Source organism: Trichosurus vulpecula, chromosome 2 (genome assembly GCF_011100635.1).
Source record: "Trichosurus vulpecula isolate mTriVul1 chromosome 2, mTriVul1.pri, whole genome shotgun sequence".
Taxonomy (NCBI): domain Eukaryota; kingdom Metazoa; phylum Chordata; class Mammalia; order Diprotodontia; family Phalangeridae; genus Trichosurus; species Trichosurus vulpecula.
The window spans coordinates 308057214-308078421 of NC_050574.1; the positions used below are offsets into that span (position 1 = coordinate 308057214).

The 21208-nt window shown below is 36.1% G+C and overlaps 1 protein-coding gene across 1 annotated transcript in view; it reads left to right on the top strand.

Annotated features, from left to right (window-relative positions):
• Window positions 1-21208, top strand: part of LOC118837073 (contactin-associated protein-like 5) — a 240330-nt gene that overhangs the window by 189466 nt on the left and 29656 nt on the right. The window contains exon 10 of the mRNA XM_036744077.1: window positions 2385-2504. Coding sequence (XP_036599972.1) covers window positions 2385-2504 — 120 coding nt within the window. The remainder of the gene's footprint in view (window positions 1-2384; window positions 2505-21208) is intronic.

The window sequence follows — 21208 nt, forward strand, 5'->3', positions numbered from 1 at the left end:
ACATCATTGAAATCCAATAGATAATGTGTATAGATATATAACATAAGTTCTGAGGCTATCCTTCAGGGGTTTATATACATTTGTATATGAATGTATATCAAATATAATTCAGAAATACTTTAACTATTGTAGAAATATGTTGTATTATTATTATGAAATTTGAGTGATATATTCTTATTTTCTACTCTCCATTATCTATATATGAATTAGATCTAATTGCTGAGCCAACAAGGCTACAGGACCTGCCCTATACCCTTAGTTCCTTTTTTTCAATGACAGAAATGTTATAGAAGCTATTTCTATTTTGAGAATTTCCTGGGACACCAAGAGATGTCCCACTCTGGCACAGTTTCCAAACTAATTTCAGCAAAACCCCTCTTCTTTAACCTGCCTCCCTTTTTTACATCCATCAAACTAAATGAATGGAACTTGCTATACATGTACCTCACAAGGGAGTTGTTAAGCTTAATTAAACAACTGTCCATAAAAGCAAAATGCTTCCAAAATGTTTCACAAGCATTTATTTAATTAATGGAATTAATTTAGTCTTATTTATGTCTAAGACCAAACACACACACACACACACACACACACACACACAGAAACAGAGACAGAGAGAGACAGAGAGAGAGACAGAGACAGACAGAGAGAGAGAGAGAGAGAGAAAGAGAGAGAGATCTATGACCATATATATAGTCATGTAGTGAAGTATTATTTTCTTTTGACCTAGAAATTGGGGGACTTGCAGACCAAGGTGGGAAAGAATACTGGGACAGTTTCACTCAGTAATAGCTTCCCCAGAAGAGTACAAATTAATGGGGTGGGGAGGAGGGAGAGAAATAAACAAAGTAAAAACAAAAACAAAATACAAATCTGACCTTGGTACTTGAAAAGATGAGGCCTAAATACAACTGTATTTCTATCTGTATGCTGTCATTATCCTTAATGAGAGTAGACATTGCAAGGACATTTCAAATTGTACTTTAGGCAATGAATTACCTGGTTGATCCAGAACTAGACTGTTTTATTCAGGTATGAAATCACTGGTTCATCCGCTTTTTTCAGCCAAGTTATACACCTGTTTCTATCAAGATAAAATTCCACTCTAAGAATTCTTTGAGGGGCAGGTAGGAGGCACAGTGGATAGAGCATCAGGCCTGGAGTCAGGGAGACATGAGTTCAAATGTGGCCTCAGACACTTACTAGTTGTATGATCCTAGGAAGGGCAAATAACCCTCTTTGCTTCAGTTTTCTCATGTGTTAAATGAGCTGGAGAAGAAAATGGTAAACCACTCTAATATCTTTGCCAGGAAAATCCCAAATGGGATCATAAGGAGTAGGACATGACTGAAACAACTGCACCAACAAAGAATTCTTTATGTAACTGTTTTTCCGAACAAACCCTTTTATGAAGGGGATTTATTCTGTGAAGTTTGGATTCAGTCAAAGGGCCGCAACCAAGGACCTGGAGGGTGACATGTGGCCTCCGGGCCTCAGGTTCCCCACTCCTGCGGACATTTCCTTATACTAAGACAATATTTGTTTGAAGTACACCTTTTATGTATCACATGCTTATAAAGATTTCTCTTTGAAGCTATTGACTCAGTTTGAATGGAGCATTGCATTCTACTTCCAATCTTATCTCACCCAGGAAACTTCACCTAACTACTCTAGTCCATGCTAAATTCTATATTTCTTTAATAAACAATAGCAATTCTGCTTCATATGTGTTAATTTTACCCTCCCAGCTACAGATATAAGTGAAGTTCCGTGATAGACCATATCTTGTGCTTCTTTCTTGTGTTTCTCATTGACTAGCATCATTCTAGTCATGGGGTCTGTGCTCAGAAAATATTAATTGGTTTAAAGAGCCCAAGGTCATGAGTTCACTTTCCTATGGACTAGTTATTATTACAAGTACCATTAAGATTACCCTTTGATTATTCTAATCTTAGTCATCCTGGTATCCTGGTGCTTGCGGGTAGTTGCCTACTTGCTACACAGCCCTTAACAGTTTCTTATCATCTTATTGATACACCTTATTGATACTACCATTATAACACAGCTAAATAGCTATTTTTGCATAAGAGCAGATACCCTTCATGTAAGCTGTCATTTTTCTACGTTGTTTGAACAGTATGACCAGGGAATACTATTTTGTTAATGGTTATAGTCCCCCAGGTACTCTGGGTTTAGGACTGATGGAATAAGATTTTTGTGTTAAACAGATGAAGATTAAATGCAAATAAAGTTATTGATGTCACAGAAAGTGGCTGACTATTCTACAATCAATACACACTAAAAACCAAAACAAATAAACAAACAAACAAACAACAACAACAACAACAAAAACTTCTCTCCTACTTCCTGTGTTTCCCTTTTAGCAATCTATGAGCAATCCTGTGAAGCCTACCGGCACAAGGGAAATACATCTGGTTTCTTCCACATTGATTCAGATGGTAGCGGGCCTCTTGAGCCACTCTACGTTTACTGCAATATAACAGGTAAGGTTCCATTACTTTCATTCATATTTAACAGATTATCAAATAATGTATACCAGAAAGCATTTCTTTTTGAAACATAGAATTTTAGAAAAAGAATTTTAAAAGATTGAAAAAAATGAGTACAAGAATTTATAACCTCCAGAGTATTTCTTGAGTCAATGTAAAAATAACAGTTAGGATATTAATATGGAGGGAATAATGAGAATATGAAAATCTTGATTTATTTTCAAAAAAGGATGATTGTAAATTGTTTGGTACTATTCCTAAAATATTTTGTCCTTGTTACTTATATTTTACCTTAGAATTAAAACAAAAATCTATTAAGACAATGATTAATATCAATATTTCTTGTACCTTTTGTAACAACAATGCTACTTCCCACTACTGTGGCTGTGTAAGGCCAATAACACCAGCACACAGGAGGGCTACTAGTACAGGATCTTTGATCTGCTTTTCTAAGGAAAGCAACTTTAAGGGGTTAACAATCTTACTTTAATTAAACATACATATATTATTCACTTAGTTCAGGGGAAAAAGTTAGCACTCTCAACTTCAGAGAAAACACAAACAAAAATTGCAAGCAGAAATTATATAAACAGAGCAAAATAAACACCAATTGGTAGGCAGGCTTCTATCTGTCTGACCATAGCAATACATAAGTAGTTACCAGAAAGAGAGAAGCACCAACATCTGGGTTTTCAAAGTGGGGGGGTGGGGGTGGGGCTCTTTGATGGCTCCCCAGAGTATCCACACCAATACTCTTCCAGTGAGTGAGCCCCAAGCAAAATGCTAACCTCAGAGTATGTATAGACTTCTTCGGAGTCAGAAGGCGTCACAATCATGTGACTCAAAGCCATGTGACCTATGCCTTCTTGTGACTTAAGCAGGTGGTCAAAGACTCATGATTCAATCAAAGACTTTTGACTGAACCAAAGGCAAGACTCAAAGGCACTTGATTACCTTACTGCTGAAAAGCACTCCAAAACAAAAGACAAAAAAAGTCCCACTTTACTTGGCATTACACCTTTAGAATGTAGAATACTATTATAACAGCCCATCATTAAATGGAATCACACACTTATCCAGGCATATATAGCACTTAGCATTGTCATTATTCTGGTATCCTCTATCAGTATTATGGAAATATCACAGTGAAAAAAAAGAACATTGAACTCAGGCCGGAAAACTAATTCTTCCATGGATCACCTATATGATTATGAGGACATGGGGGTTTTTACTTTATACTCTCCATATTTGACAATCCTTACCATAATCCCACCTGAACTATGATTGTGTAAAACACACACACACACACACACACACACACACACACCACTACCACTACCAACAACAACCACAGCTACAATAACAACAACAAGATTTGTTTAGGGAATCTTATCTTTATTGATAACCAAGAATTACAGGCATTATGATAGAGTCAGTAGGATGCTGGGTTTGGAATCAGGAAGATTTGAGGTCAAATGCTACCTCTCAAACTAACTAAATATGTGAACTTGGCTGAGCCTTTTAATTTTTATGTAATTCGAGCAGTTCATCAATCAAATAGGTATGAATTAAGCATCTTCTATGTGCTAAGTGATAGACTGGGGGAGATGAACCCCACTATAATCAAATCATATATGCCTCCACAAGGCTAGACTTATAATTCCAAAACAACTCAATTAGTATAAAATAACAGATCAATTTAATTTAGCTCCTCTTTAAGAAAACATCTATTGGGTTAAAAGTTAGTTTTAAATTAAGATGGGGAAACTTAACAGTGTTTTAAAAAACGTAAGAACTAGGGAAAAGAGATTTTAGTTCCATGTTGCAGATATTTGTGAAGTTACTTGGTGAAATGAAAAGATGACTGGCTATGGGATAAAAAGAATCTGATTCTGAGATCCAGCTCCAGTAAAACTTGGTAGATGGGTGATTCTGAGCAAGTCCTTTCATCTTTTGGGGCACTAGTTAGCTCATATATAAAAGGTAGGTGACGCTTTTCAATTTTTGTTCTGAGGCATCTGTTTTGTAACAAATGGCTGGGGGAAATGATGTCATCATCATCATCATCATCATCATCATCATCATCATCATCATCATCATGGTATGTAGTAGTGCTAAAGAATAAAATATGTAGTAGTGGTAGCAGTAGTAGCAGCAGCAGCAGCAGTAGTAATACTAGCAGCAGCAACAGTAACAGAAGCAGCAGCAGTTAAGTAGTAGTAGTAATGTAAGAGACAAAGGAAAAAAAGTTGAAGAAGGGGAAAGAAAGAAAGAAGGAGGGAGAGAAGTAGACATAAAAGGTAAAATAAATAGAAAGAACTAGAGAGGGAGAAATAAGTAGAAGACAGTTAAAAAAGGAAAAGAGGAGAAAAGACTCTGAAACCTCTGAACTGTTAGTAGAATGTCTTTGTTGTACCTGATATTACCTTTGGGTGGGAGTTTTATAGAATTATCCTTATTATATTTTCCACGAAGATGCCTATTAGTTGATTGCCTTAACTCTTCAATGGCACTATATGTGTAAACTTTGAAAAACTACTTTTGAATGTTCTTAATATACAAATGAAATGATGAGACGAATTACGTTTGACTGTAGCTCTAGTAATAGTGCCCAGGACACCTTTTGCTTAGATGAAATCAAATTGATTAAATTTATGAAATGGATGAAGGTTTCCCAACCCATAAATGTGGTAGAAGCATTCTGGAGTTTTCACAAGTATTGCATTCTTTATTCCAAAGACATCATCCACATTCATAAAAATTTATTTTATCCTCCATAATGCACAAGTCTAAGGTCTTCCTTCTCTCAGAAACCTTAAAGCACTATGTAAGTGTTATTTCTTCTTCTTATCATCATTATTGCTGCTGTTATTGTCTACTGTCGCTTTCATGTCATGGGATTTATTAAGTTTATCCAAAACATAAATGCAGTAAATAAAACTTTCAGTACCTAGGACAGCATTTTGTCAGCAGCAAATGTTAGTTGATCTGAAGTACGATACTGTCCCTCTGCATTTCTATAGCATTTCATTATTCTAAAATGCATTAGTGTCAATTAAACCTTATACCACCCCCACCATATAACTGTACAATATATTATTATCTTCCTCTTACTGATGGGGGAGATTCAGATTATATCAACAACTTGCCCAAGGGCAGTGAGAGCATCATTAATGGCTTTGGGGAGAGGAAGAAAGTAGGTTCCCTTTCAGGGAAACAGCTACTAGTGAATGACAGTTGGATTAATAGCAAATAAAGCATAGAGAAATTAACGACTATGGTAACTGAACAGGTCTATCTTGGTGAACTTGTGGAAACTACGGTTCATGACATTCAGCTACAAAGGGGAAAAATTCCAGAAGAAATCTCCAAATGGAATACAGTGAGGGATGTTTTATATTTTAGACAGTATACTAGTAACAGAAAAACAAAAGTAAATGTAGTCCTCCACATTTAGCTTCTGGACAGCTTTTAGCTCCCCAGTTAGCATGTGCACTAAGCTAGTAAGGTGGGATCAGTCAAGAGCAGCCATCTAGCCATCCAGAATGAAATGGGCATGTGTCAGAAATCATGACAGACAAACTTCTGAATCTGGAAAAGCATGAACACTAGAGCTAGCGAACAAAGAATACCAAAGTTTAATTTTCATCCTAGGAGAGAGACTGTATGCATTATGCTCTATTTTATATTGGCTGTTGTAAAACCCTGGGATCATAGATGATAAACATAGAGGAAGAAACCTAGACACTTATAGGTAAACCTCTTCCCTAATTGGAATAGGAGAAAAGAGGTCACTGAAAGGCCTTAGTAGTCTTTCAGTGTGTTTTGACACAAAAATACATTATAGAGAAGTCAGACTGTATTCTGACTCTATTCCTTCCTGTGTCTAGCACAGTCTAACCATGGAAAAAATACCTGGATATAAGTTTTTAAAATATAATAACTGTAATATATAATAAATATAACTAATGAATGATATTCATTCATTCATGATTTAATTTTTTAAAAAATATTTCTTATATGTGCTAAAGTCTACAAAATGATATTATTGGAACTATATATTAAGATCATAGATAATAGATTACTATAGCTGGAGAGAGTTTTGAGATATTCAATCCTATCATTTGATAAATGAGGAAAATGAAACCCAGCTAAGTAAAAGGCAGGCTGGCATAGTACCTAGAGCACTAGGTTGGAATCAGGTTACTTGGGTTCAAATACAAGTTCTGTCACTTACAGTCTATATGACTTTAGTCAAATAAATTATCTTTTCTGGAGTTCAGTTTTCTCGGCTATAGATAGAGGGGGCAGCTAGGTGGTGCTGTGGCTAGAGTATCAGGCCAGGATGCAAGAATACTCATCTTCATGAGTTCAAATCCTGCCTCAGATGTGTAATAGTTGTGAGACCCTGGGCAAGTCACTTAAGCCTGTTTGCCTCAGTTCCTCATCTGTAAAGTGAGCTGGAGAAGGAAATGGCAAACCACTTCAGTATCTCCGCCAAGAAAAGCCCAAATGGTGGCAGAGAGAGTCAAACATGACTGAAAACAACTCAACAACAAAAACAGAGGGTTGTAATAGGTAATCATTATGGTTATATAACTCTAAACTCTAGGAACCTGTTGTATGGATTAAGTCTTGTCTCTTCTGTTTGCTAGATTGTGACTTTTAACATCACCTATGCTCTTAATATGTAAAATATTAAGCAAAACCTATGTGTTAGGCACTACTAAGGACAAAAGTGAGAATCCTATGACTTCATGTAACTTGTAAGATGAGTACATATATTGGTGTATACAAAATAGATCCAAAGTAGGCAGACATTTTCTATGTATCTTGGGGTGGCGCTCTAACAGCTATGAGGTTCTGGAAAGGCTTCATGTAGAAATTAACACTGAATAGTCAAATTTTGAAGGAAATTGAGGATTATAACAGGAAAATACATGTTTACAGGCTTTGGGGAGAATCAGTACAGAAACACAGAAATGTACTATGTATGAGGAAGAGTAAAAAGAAGCCAGTTTTCATGAATTGTAGTGTGTATGTCAGGCAGTGATGTATAATAATTCTAGAAGGGTAGATTATGATCAGGTTGTGAAAGTCTTTAATGGCAGTGAAGTTTCGATAGGAGGCCACTGGAATTTGTTGAGATAGGGATCGCAATATGATCAGACTTGTGCTATAGAAAAAAAAAATCACTGTGTGGAGGATAAATTGGAATAGATACTTGCAGCTGGGAGACCAATTAGGAAGCTATTTCAGTACTGTCCAGCCAAGAGGTAATGAGACCTGACCTACAGTGATGGCTGTGTGAGTAGGAAGAAAGGGACAACTTTTGAAGAGGTAGGTTGGAGTTCGAATGGGGAGGGATTTGAAGCCAGACTAGGAAATGTGATCTGAGAGGAATCAGGGCATCACTGAAGATTTTTCAGCAGGTGAGTGACATTGACACGAGATGCTGGTGGATGGATTCAAAAAGAGGAGAGGCTGAAAACAAAAAGAGTAGCATGGGAAATATTTTAATGGTCCTGGTGAGAGGCAATGTGAGTCTCATCTAGGATATGGCTATGTACTCATACATTTTTACAAAGTACTTTGCACAGAGAAAAAGAGATGCTGTGGAAGGAGAATATACATGATTTAACAACTAATTGAATTTAAGGAATGAGGGAGAGGCAAGAGTCAAGGATGACTCCAAGGTTAAGGATTTGAGTGAATTGAAGGATAATATTTCTAATGGAAATATGACAGTAGGAAGGGGAAATTTAGGGAAGAAGAAGATGAGTTCCATTTAAAATACATTCAATTACATAGTAAATCATTTTCCTTTGGTCTTAGTGATTTTTAAATTATTTTAAAGCTTTAAAATAATGACTTTATCTTTACCCAGGTGGCAATTCTAAGGAGATTATACATTGCAGATTTTATCATCAAATTTTAATAAGCCTAATTATGGTTGTTTGGGCATTTATTTCTTGCTTTAATGTGTGTGTGTGTGTGTGTGTGTGTGTGTGTGTGTGGTGAATAAATAGATATTGTATAATATTGGCTCCTGCCAACTATAAGAGTGAGAAAAGGTACATTTGAAACCTGAGTCCAATGAACTTCATATTGAACTGATACATGGTTTATTAATAAACACAATACTTATTTTATGTATGTATGTATACATGATAGGTATTATTAATATTGTTGTTGTTACTATTATTACATTTAATAATAATCAACTTTAATATAGATCTCCATACCTACATATGCAGTTCAAAAATATTGAAGGTATTTAAAATGTTAATGAGTCAGTGAAACTATTAACAATATGTGCATTTAAAGATGGAACATTTTGCTGCTGTCTTTGCCTGAGGAATTTTCCCCCTGTAATTATTTTCATTATGTGTAAATCTAAAAATATGTATCACAGTTGCTGGCATAAAAGCAGCTCATGCTTTAATTAGAACTATGAACTAGAGAAATTAGAAAGTGTTTGTGTTGGGTGGGGAAGGTACATGCAGGGAGACAAAGAAATGATAACATACTCACATAAAGAAATAGCAAAAACTAACTCTGACCTGAGTATCAAGGTGACCTATAATCTATGGCTGGTCTCCTATACATTACCATGTGTTTAGAGGAAGGAGTGTGATGGCGCATATCACTGGGTGTATTGCTTTGTACTCCTTCTTTAACAGAACCTATAAGCGAGCCTATAAGCTGAAAAGACAGAGGATTCATGGTATTGTGTGAAGCTTTCAAACTGGAATGAACTTTAGCTAGTTCATTCCCCTAGTTCGCCAGCCAAAAGAAGTTGTGGTACAAAGATGGTCAAGGATTTATTGAATTTTACACTGGATGCTGTGGCATAATGGATAAAGAGCTGAACTTAGGAAGATCGAAGTTTAAATGCTGCCTCAAATACTCATCTCCGTAGCCGTGGGGAAGTCATGTAGACTCTGTGTACCTTGCTTTTCTCTTTTGTAAAATAGGGAAATTAGTAGTTCCTACCCTCAGGGTGATAAGGATACAATGAAGGTAATATTTTAAAGTGATTTATAAACCTTGAAGTGCTATATAAATGTTTAAATGCTAGTTATCTTATATCTCTCTAATAAGTGGCATAGCTGAGACTATAACCCAGGACCCCAGGCTCCTAGTCCAGAACTCTTTCCCAATCTCATGTTGCTTTTCTACATGGACCTAAAATCATAAAAGGGCTTCAGACAATATTTAGATTAACCCCCTTATGCTGTAGGCCTAGCGAAATTAAGTAACATGCCTAATATGGAAATTTTGATCTTCAGATTTGTTGTTCAGTTATTTTTCAGTTGTGTCCAACTCTCCATGACCCCATTTAAGATTTTATTAGCAAAGATACTGGATTGGTTTGCTATTTTTTTTCTGTAGCTCATTTTACAGATGAGAAAGCTGAGGCAAAGAGGGTTAAGTCACTTGCCCAGGTTCACGTAGCTATAAAGTGTTGGAGGCTGGATTTGAACTCTGGTCTTCCTGATGCCAGGCCACTGTACCACCTAGCTATCCTTTAATCTTCAGAAGAAGGATTCAACACAAGTCCTCTGACTCTAGAATCAGTGCTATTTTTACTATATTACATTGGTTGCCCATACCTCTCTACCTATCTTAATATATATTTCTGATGCTTTTGATTTTTCTCAAAATCCATGCTGTTTGATAATAGCCACATAGTTAACAATTTGGTTGTGCTAGGTTTCTTCCTACAAGGTTCTGGGACCATGATGAAGCCCCTGGAGACTAGAGCTGATAAGTGCTTAAGCATATGGCAAAATATGAAAGTCAGCATGTTATTCTTGCAAATTAATTGGAACAAATGTCAAAAGCCCTGATTCTAGTTCCAACTATGTTACTAAATAGTGTCTGACCTTGGACAAATCAATGAAATTATATGTACCTTACTATTTTTTGTTCCTTTATGAAATAAGCAAGATGATCTCCAAAGTCCCTTTCAACTCTATGATTTAATCAAGGATAGTTTTAAGTACAGAAAATAAGTAGAAGGAAGACTTGAAATATTTTCTGAAGTGTTGACGAATCAGTTATAGATGTGATTTACTTTCATTAAAAAAGGAACCTGAAGGGACCTAAGTTGTTAGATCTGTGAGTCTTGATTCCATAGCCTAGGAAAGATCAAGAACTACATTACCAAAGATTCACTGAACACTTAAAATGGGAGTTGGGAGTGGGGAAGAAAACTTCTGTGTGCAAGGCAATGTATTTCAGCAAGGGAAAGTTAGACTTAAACGATGTGCTGAAATTCCTTGAGAATAGTAAATAGACATGGAGATTAATCAGGATGTAGATAAAATGGAGTTATTCTATGAATCTTTGGCAGTATTCTGTAAGTATAGAGTCATTCCACAAGGTGTTTGGGGGCTTAGAGAGACAGTTTAATTTTGGTCTGGATTATAGAAAAGAAGTAGGTAGCTGTGGAATTTCAAAATAAAAAGAGGAGGATTTTCTGGGAATCACTAATATTAGGGCCATTCTTATTTCATAAATGGAAGAAGTAGTACATAGTACAATCTCTAAGATTGTGGATGGCCCTTATGGTGATAGGCAATGGTATAGGGGAATGTTGTAAAATATAATTCAAAAGCAAATAATTTGAATTGTGTATACAAAATGAAGGATTTTAAGAGATTGACAAGAACTCTGGGTAAACACCAATCACAGGAAACTTAGACTGACAGTTAGAAATGGCTTTAAAAGCCATTTAGTCTAACTCCCTTATTTTATAGCTAAAGAAGGAAGGCCCAGATATGTTAAATAACTTACTCAAGATCATACATATAGTAGGTAGCAAAGGTAGAATCTGAGCCTGGGCACTTTGATTACCAAACCATTCTGAGAAATACTGTAGCTTCTTCCTTAATAACAGCAACTGGGGGAAAAATGCTGCTTCACCAAAAAAGTTAAGAAAATATTAATGTTCATAAAGAAGGAAAACAAAGTTTCCTACTTTTATAAGAATCATGTCCTATAAAAATTTGTACTGTGATTTGGAGATATACACACATATAGATATAGATAGATAAGGATATTGAGTGGGATAGGGATAGGGATAGAGATAGGGATAGGAAAAGGGACAAGAACAGAGATAGAGAAAGACTTATGATTTCTCTAATATCTAAAACTCCCAGATGAAGATTGCCTCCATGCCCCCTCGCCCCAACCTGTACTAATGCAACATGGTACTTTCTCTGCAACTTATATTCTTAGGGAGTTGTCTAGCATTGGGAAGTCAAGTGGGCAGGCAGGCAGTCAATACATATTTATTAAGAACGTATTATATGTTAGGCCCTGAAGCCCGAGAAATAGAAAGAAAGAGAAAAGACAGCATGTGCTCTCAAGGAGCTCACATTCTAATGAGTTAAATGGCTTGATCAGTGTTACATAATTAATATGTCAGAAGATGTATACTGTGTCATTTGCAATGCTGCAGCCTGAGAAAGACATAATGAGATTCAGTGTCTGCTCAAGCTTTGGCGGACCCTACTAACTAAATAGCCTTTACATATAAATGCATATCTGTCACTCAAGTTGCTGCTTGGGTAGGTTCAGAGAGGCTTATCACTACTTTGGCCACAGGGTAAGGATTTTTTTTTTTCTGTACACAACAACTCGCTGTTGTTGTTCAGTCATTTTAGTCATGTTCAATTTTTGATGACACCATTTGGAGTTTTCTTGGCAGAGATACTGGAGTGGTTTGCCATTTGTTTCTCTAGCTCATAGAAGAGAAAACTGAGACAAACAGGGTTAAGTGACTTGTCCAGGGTCACAGAGCTAGTATAAGTGTCTGAGGTCAGATTTGAATTCAGCTTCCTCACTTCTCTAGCTGTATGACCCTGTAGACCACTCTAGTATCTTTGACAGGAAAAACCCAAATGGGGTCACAAAGAGTCAGACATGATTGAAAATGACTGAACAGCAACTTCCTGATTTCAGGCCTGATGCTCTCTTCACTTAGTCACCTACCTGCCCTTTTACTAAGGTGCAAAGGATTAGAATGTAAGCCCTTCTCTTGAGCATTTAAAACACCTTCATGATCTAGCACGATCCTAATTATGTAATGCTCTTCCTTACGTACTTTGTTATAGTCAGACTGGTCTACTTGGTGGCCCCCATATGCAAGATTCCATTTCACTAATCCTTGCCTTTTCCTGGCTAGTCCCTCAAGCTTACAATGCCCTCCCTATTCGTGTCCACCTTTTGGAACCCATGGTTCCATTCAAGTACCAGATCAAGGGAAACCTCCTATAAGTCTTTTACTAATCTCCCCAATTGTTCTTAGTACCTGCCCACTGAAAATGCTTTGTGTTTATTTTGATTTTTTTTTTCCAGAGGAGGAAGTGGAGTCTGTACCTGTGACTTCATCAGTATAAGGAACTCCCATTCAGGAAATCACTCTACCAAAGTAGATCAGCAGCTATTCTGCAATTTTTAGTTTCAGAGTTGTTTGGTGGTGGTGTTGTTTTTAGTGGAAGGAGGAAGCACTAAGATGTTAAGTAACTTTTTCAGGGACGTGGAACCAGTACGTGTCAGAGATGGGACTTAACTACAGTTTCGAATATTGTAATATGTATCTTTATAGTTCTATGTATAGAGATATGTATGTATGTATACATTTATACATATATGTGTGTATATATCTCTCTGTCTATCTGACTCTCTGTCTCTGTCTATCTGTCTCTGTCTCTTATTTGCTTACTTGTGTATGCATAGTTTTCCTTGAGAAGAGCAACAGTTTCGTTTTTGTCTCTGTAACTCATTGCCCAGTACAGTACTTGGCAAATACGAAGTACTTAGCAAAATTTTACCAAATAGAATTTCATTGAATTACAATATTTGGGTCCAAGGAGTTGACATGTCATTGAAATCACAGATTTTTTTTAAATTACTGAGATACTGAAATAAAAGATCCAGAATACTAAACTATCAACTAAATTGATAAAAAAATGGTGCTTTTGTCAGTACAGGCTTAAACACATACACACACATACATACATATGTACAATTTTTTTGTCCTGAAATGATCAAAATCTATAAAAGAATAGATAAGCTAAAATTGAATTATTCACAACAAAGTATAAACATATTAACATAAGGGAGTTTTTTTTTTAGTTGACCAATTTTGGTTTAAGTTTAGGACAAAGAGAAAGTACAGTTCATAAAATTGGATATCCTACTTTTGAAACTCGTTATTCCAATTGGCAAATGATATATGTTGACTAAAAATAATGTCAGCTAATTAATAAGTGACAGAGCCCTATGTGATCACTTAGTAGAACTAGATTATGGTCATCATCTACATTTTTATTAAAGAACTAAATGGGCAAGTGGACTAGTGAATTGGTGGTATGAATTTAGCCTTGCCTATTAATTTAGCCTTGATCTATGAACTCAGTCATCATGAGAGGCTGAAAAGTAATGTGCCCTGTAGCTGCATTAAGGAGGGCATAGCTTCTAGGAATAAAGATGTGATAGTTCCACTCTATTATGACCTGGTTAAATTACACTGGGATGTAGTATTCAATTCTGGGTACCACAGTTTAGGAAGAATTTTGATAAACTAGTAAGCACCTAGGGAAGGACATCTAGGTTGGTTAATTAAATTCATGCCGTATGAGAAAGGTTTAGGGAATTGACAAGAAAAAAGGATAGGAGAAATAAAATTTAAGGGAGACATTATTAGCAGTCTTGAGAGACTTGAAGCACTGTCATAAGCAGGAAGGATTAGACTTGTCCTGACTAGCCCACAGAGGAAAGCATTAGGTACAGTGGATGGACATTTCAAAGATACAACTCTAAGCATGGTACAAGGAAAGTTTCCCCTTGTAATTAAAGCCATTGAAATGTGGAATGGGCTGCCTCAGAAAGTCATAGATTTCTCCTTAAAGAAAAAATCAGGCACAGGTTAGGTGACCACTTATCAAAATTTGTTTTAGAATTCATTTTCTTCCACCATCCCTTTCAACTTTAAAATTCTTTGATTCTGTAACAAAATGCTTCTCCTATTCACCTCTCACGATTCTTGTTGTCAAGAGTAATGGCAGCTTACTTATTCCATTTTACTTATTCTTGCCTTTTTCAGGCCAGCCCCTCAAGCTTAGAATGTGCCTCATATTCATGCCTACCTTTTGGAACTCATGATTCCATTCAAATATCAGATCAAGGGGAACCTCCTGCAAGTCTTTTACAAATCTCTGCAGTTGTTGTTAGTATCCTACTCACTGAAAATACTTTATGTTTTAAAGCTTACAAAGCACATTACATCTCACTTGAGCCTAGCACAATTCTGTATAAAAGGTAGTAAAAATGTTATTCATTTTTTAAAGAAAAAGAAACCGAAGTTACTCTAGTTAGGTACCTTAGTCAATGTTCCATGACTTACAAACAAGGGCAGAGTTAAGATTTGAACACAGGCCTTTTGACTCAAAGTCAAATGTTCTTTCTATACTACTGTGGGTCTAACTTGGCACATTTTTTCTGTCCCTCTGGTTGAGTTGGGATTTCTGTAGAAATAGTTAACCCTGGCTAGGTCTCCTAAGTTAGAAATTTTTTTGTTGTTCAGTCATTTCAGGCATGTACAACTCTTCATGAACACATTTGGAGTTTTCTTGGCAAAGATTTTAGAATGGTTTGCCATTTCCTTCTCCTTACATTAGGGATAAGGAGAATAAAAAGTAAAAAGAGATGGCAAAAAATAAAGGTAGTATAATGTTGTGGTTTGAGAGCTGGCATACATACATCACATATATGTGAGGGAAACCTGTGTTCAAATCCTGTCTATGCCACACGTCAGATCTGTGACCCTGGACAAGTTATTCAAACTCTCAGTGTTGTCGACCAGAAGTGCCAAACCTGGATAGCAATGAGGGAGGGAGGGGGCTCATTAAACCATACATATGGATCGCTGTGGGCCACAAAGCAATTTAGAAAATCACATATTAATATTTTCTAAGTTTTATTGTATTGTTTTCTTTATTTTGCTAAATATTTCCCAATTACATTTTAATCTGGTTCCTGTGCAGTGTGGGCCACCTGCTGCCCTAGGACCTTATATTTGACACCTCTGATTTAGACAATTTCTTCTCACCCAGAGCTCTCTCTGAACAAAACAAATAAAGGAGATGCAAAAACATGGAAGAGATGAAAAATCCCTTGTAGCAAGATAAACCTTGTAAATGATTGGGGTTTTTCTTAAAACAAGCTCTTTCTCCCACTATTTCCTCTCCTTCATTTCACCCCACCCTTTCCCATATTTAATATAGTCTGAACATAGTAGAGTTGCTATTGTTGCCAGAGTGATGCATGCTAACAGTACGTGGCCACCTATGATCCTATACTTCTTTCTTCTGTTGTTAATAGAGTGAGGAAAAAAATACTTACCTTACATGAAGACAACTTCAGACTGAAATCTGAAAGATCATTTTACAACACAGACACATTATCATAGCTCTCTCTTTCTTCCCCCTCCAACAATAATGTATTTTCCTTGCACATAGGCCCTGTTCCATCAAATCAATAACACTTAGAAGTTTGTGTTACAAGATCAATGTTTAATTTTCACTGGCTTTTGGATTTGTCCATTTTTAGAATTTTTTTTGGAAATAGTACATGAGGATTATTGGTCTTCCATTGCCCCTGTGACTCCTTGTTCTACTCCCTTTTCTTTATCCTGTATCAAATTTCTCTCTTTCTAATATCAAATTTTCTACTCATTAATTATGGGTTCGCTACCCAGCCCCCACCCGGCAGCAATTCCCGCAGGGGTTAGGTCCCAGAGAAGCAGGAAGAAAGTGGGAAAAGGGTGGTAAAGGTCCTTTGCCTTGTTTTCATTTAGTTGTTGGCATTTAAGCCTTTACTTCTTGGATTATGCCTGACCTTTTTAATGCTAAGAAAAGAATTTGTCAATTTACAGAGGAAATCTTTCACAGCCAGGCAATGTTTCTCTTTCTACACTTTACAATTGGATATTGAAATGCAAATATTGTTTGTCTAGAGTCACTGACAAAAAACAAACTTATTTCATGTTTTCAAACACAACACACATTTGTGTGTGTATATGCATGCAGTTATCATCCATTCAGAGAGAAGCTGCAGTGAGTGGTTTGTCAAACATCTAAACCGAAGCTTGTTATCCATGTGAAAATGGCCCATAATCCATTTCTAAAACCTCTTTACAATTTCCATCTCTTATCACTCTCACTATTGTGCTACTTCTCTCTCTCTTTTGGCAGTATGCTCTGTTTTCATTAAAACTCATCAAAGCATACATAATGGAGTAGGTAGGGAGGCTGAAATTGAGGTCTCTCCAATATTGCAGTCAGAAGACTCCTAATGTATAATTGTCGGGTATGATTGAAGGTAATAGATTATCCTCTAACTATAAAGTTGATTTGACACATAAGCTATTATGAGTTGGCAAAGAAATCTGTCTATCTAGTTATCTTTAACTCCTGGAGGTCTGGTTCCCAAATGTTGAAATAATGTTGTTCACCTCCCCCGCCCCAGAATGCCTGTCAGACCTTTGGTCCAAGATGTGGAAATACAAAGGGGATGGTGCCTAGTGTTCGAGAAGCCCCAGAAACATACTAGCTCATTTTGACTTGCTAGGTAATGGCCAAGCAAATCAACTCTTTGCTTCATGCCCTAGAAAGAACTTCAGAGCTATATGTGTTATTGCTAAATTAACTTTATAAAAACTTAATAGAAGTGTCAGAAAATAAAGTTATTGACTTTTTAAAAGTTCCCCTAGAATTTGAAGATATGCTCATCAAATGTGTCAAGTTTTCCAAATTAGGTGAGATAATACTGTGGCAGGCAAGAAAAAGGATCCAAATAGTTTTGGCAAATTGGGAAAAAATGTTCTTACAAAACAAGATAAAATTCCTTTGAGACAAATGCAGAGTAGTACGGGGAAATGTTCTTCCCTCTCGGGTTCCTGAGATTATATTGTCACAGGCTGCCAAGCTGTGAAAGGGGACTTGGGTTCAATGTGTCATATCAGCTCCTTTATCCCATGTTGCTAAATCAATCTATACAAGCAGAAAGAGGATTGCGTGGGGCTGGGAAAACCTTCATGGTATTGGATTGCATTAAAAGAAATGTGAAAAGCAAAGGTGAGGGGAAAAAAGCCTTTCTCTGTATTCTGTATTGTTCGGACCTTTATTAGAATAATATGTCCAGATGTAGTCACTGAGTTTAAAAACAACATGGAGAAAAAGGGTTTCACAGATATGTGAGCTGATTGGAAGAAAGGTATCTTAAATCTGCCTTCTAAGGAGATGCCTGCTAAGCCCCATTGGAATCAAATCTATGAATAAAAGTGTATTGAGTTAAAATCCCAGCTCTGCTACTTATGATGTGTATGACCTTGGGTAAGTCACTTAACTCCTCTAGAGCAATTTCCACATCTTTGAAATAAAAGGATTGGATTAGATGACCTCTAAGTTCCCTTTTAATTCTAAAGCAACAATCTTAAGAGTCTTTTCAACCAAGAGTATTCAGAGAGAACTAGCACCTCTACTGTGAGGGCTTGCTGAGCTTTTCTCAGGGCTACTCATCCACCTTTGGTGTCCACCTGTCACACAATTCTCACTTGTGACTCAAGAAGCTATAGCAATCACAGTGAACACACCCCAGTAAAACTGTCTGGGCAGAGGGGCTAAACCAGGTAGAGAGTCACTGACTGGCCTCGAACCCACCAGTGAGGTAGGGAGATGTCTACCTTAAGTATTTGAGAACTTCTCCAGGCAGAATGGGCAGTTGAGAACAATTTGTTCCAAAAATCATGAAGGCAGCTGAAGTAGGAACTGTGGAGTGCCTAGAGATTGGTCAGATATCAAAGATGCCCAGGACATCCACTGCATCCTGGGCCATCACCAGTCATTTTGACTTTTGTCTTGCCACTAGACTTCATGGACAGTGGAAGAGAGAGTGTGGCTGACAACTTTGTGAAACTACCTCATTTCAATCCATTTGACTCACAAGTCAAGATTTCACCCTCATAATGTCATTGGTCTTCTTCCAAAATGTAAGATCTACTACTACTACTACTGCTACTACTACTACTACTACAACTACTACAAATTACATTTATATCATGCTTACCATGTGCCAAGCACTGTGCTAAATGCATTACAATTATTATCTCATTTGATTTTTACAACTAGCATGTGAAATAGGCACTGTTATTATCTTCATTTTTATAATAAGGGAACAGAAATGAACAGAGTTTAAATGACTTGCCTAGTGTCACACAGCTAGTGAGTGTCTGAGGCCAGATTTTAACTCAGGAATTCCTAAAACCAATCCCACTACTCTATCCACTGAACCACCTAAAGGTCTAAATATGATTTTGATATTAGAAGTGACCATCAGCAAAATGGTTAAATAAGAATTGGCAAATTCCATTTTAAAAAATTTAATTGTGTACCTTTTGCGAACACAGTTATGCATGAAACACTAAGAAAACTACACAATCACTTCTGAAAAATAATTTTGCCATTAACGATGTTATTTCTCTAAAGCAGAGGTGTCAAACTCATGATAACCATGACTGGGAAATGCTTAACAACATAGGTACTTTTTTCCCCCACAAAATATCTTAAAAGGAGGCAATTGGTCTACCATACGATGATACTTTTCAGTATACTTCATGAATTTTTATATCTATTCCTATTTCATCTTTCTATACATATATGCACACATATACATGTTAAAATATATGTACACAGAAGTATATATATGTATGTGTATATGTATACATACATACTCTATGAGTATATGTAAAAACAGAGTGGAATATGTCATACATACACACTCACACATACACATATATGTATAATAAAAAAGTGCCATACATACCAAAATATTGACAGCAAATTGTTTTCTAGAGTATTTCCTCTAACAAGCTTCTATTACCTTGTACTACTAGTCTCCTTGGTTACCTTGTATCCTCTCAACTAGGTGCCAGTGAGCTCACCTACACTCTATGGGAAGGAGAGCCTCAAATGACTCCCTCCACAGAAAGGGCAATAATTGTAATCTTCTTAAATTTATTGATGAACTCTTCATTTGAACAGATTCCATCAATAAACACACACACGCATACACACACATAAATATGGGTACATGTATGAGCATACACACATATACATAAGCATGTGTTATGTGTACACATAAAGGTATGTATGTATATGCATATGTATGTACATACATACATGCACAAAGGCTGTTACCAAACTCTTAGAGCAGATTATATATGTGAAACATATATGTAATCTATACATGTTATTATATGTAATACATTTATATTAATATATAGTTATTCTAACAACACAATTTATATAATTATATATGTGCATTTATGTTATAATATATTTTACATGTGTGTAGATTCTGCTCTAAGAGTTTTTGGGACAGCCTATGCATATGTACAATGACACATATACACATAAACGGATATATAGTACATTTGTGTGTGTATACTTATACATACATATGCATCTATAGATAGATATGTACACTGACCCCTATATGCATTTTTGTGTGTATGTATATTTGTATTTGTTGGTGGAATCTGATCAAATGATGAGTTCCACAATAAATCTGGTGAATTTATAGTGTAATGATTTTTTTTGAGTCATTTGTGGGTCTCCTTCCCACAGAATTTAGAGAAGCTTACTGGCACCTGGCTGAGAGGATTCAAGGTAACCAAGGAGACTGGTAGACTGAAGTTCGAAAGGATAAAAGCTTGTTAGAGGAACTACTTTGCAAAAATAAAAATAAAATTTCTGTCTGTATTTTGGTGTGTATAGTGTCTTTCTATGCCTAATATACATGGCACATATGCCTAAGAATGGGATCTCTGGGTCAAAGTGTATGAAAATTTTGGTGATTTTCTTCATAGAATTCCAAATTGCTTTTCAGAATAATTAGACCATTTCAATCTTCACTAGCAGCATATCAGTGTGCCTATCTTTAGGTAATCTTTTCAATGTTAATTGTTTCATCTTATCTTTGCCCACCTGCTAGGCTTGTGTTAAAACTTTAGTCTTATTTTTGATTTGTATTTCTCTTATAATTTAGTGATTAAGAGCAATTTTTCATATGGTTGTTAATAGGTTGTATATTTGTAGTAATTTAAATGATGAATTATGAAATTGATTTGAATATATGTAATTCTTGCCACTTTATCTTGAGTTCTTGTCTCAGATGCCAAAATAATAGATTATAGTATTTTTTTTTTGGTTTTCATTCTTGTATATTTCATTCTTGTATATTTTGGTTTTCATTCTTGTATATTCATCAACATTGTCACTTGTTTATCTTTAGCACAACCTAATATCCATCCCTAAAACCTCTTATGACTATCCTTTTTTCCTTCTGACAGCCTCAGGTAGCTTACCTGAGTTTCTTTGAGCAAAACTTACCAAGAATAGTTTCTTTATTTCCTTTTTTAGTCTGGTAACCTTGATGGCATCCAAGAAGAATCACCTTATTTCACACAATTGCATTAGGATTGGGAGGGAAGACTTTGATTATAGAGATATGTGGCAAAAGTTGGGTTTGTGGGTCAATAATTTAGTCAACAAGAATTCATTAAATGCTTATGACTACTGACTTGGTGGTGCACTAAGTGCTAGGGATACAAAGAAAGGCATAAA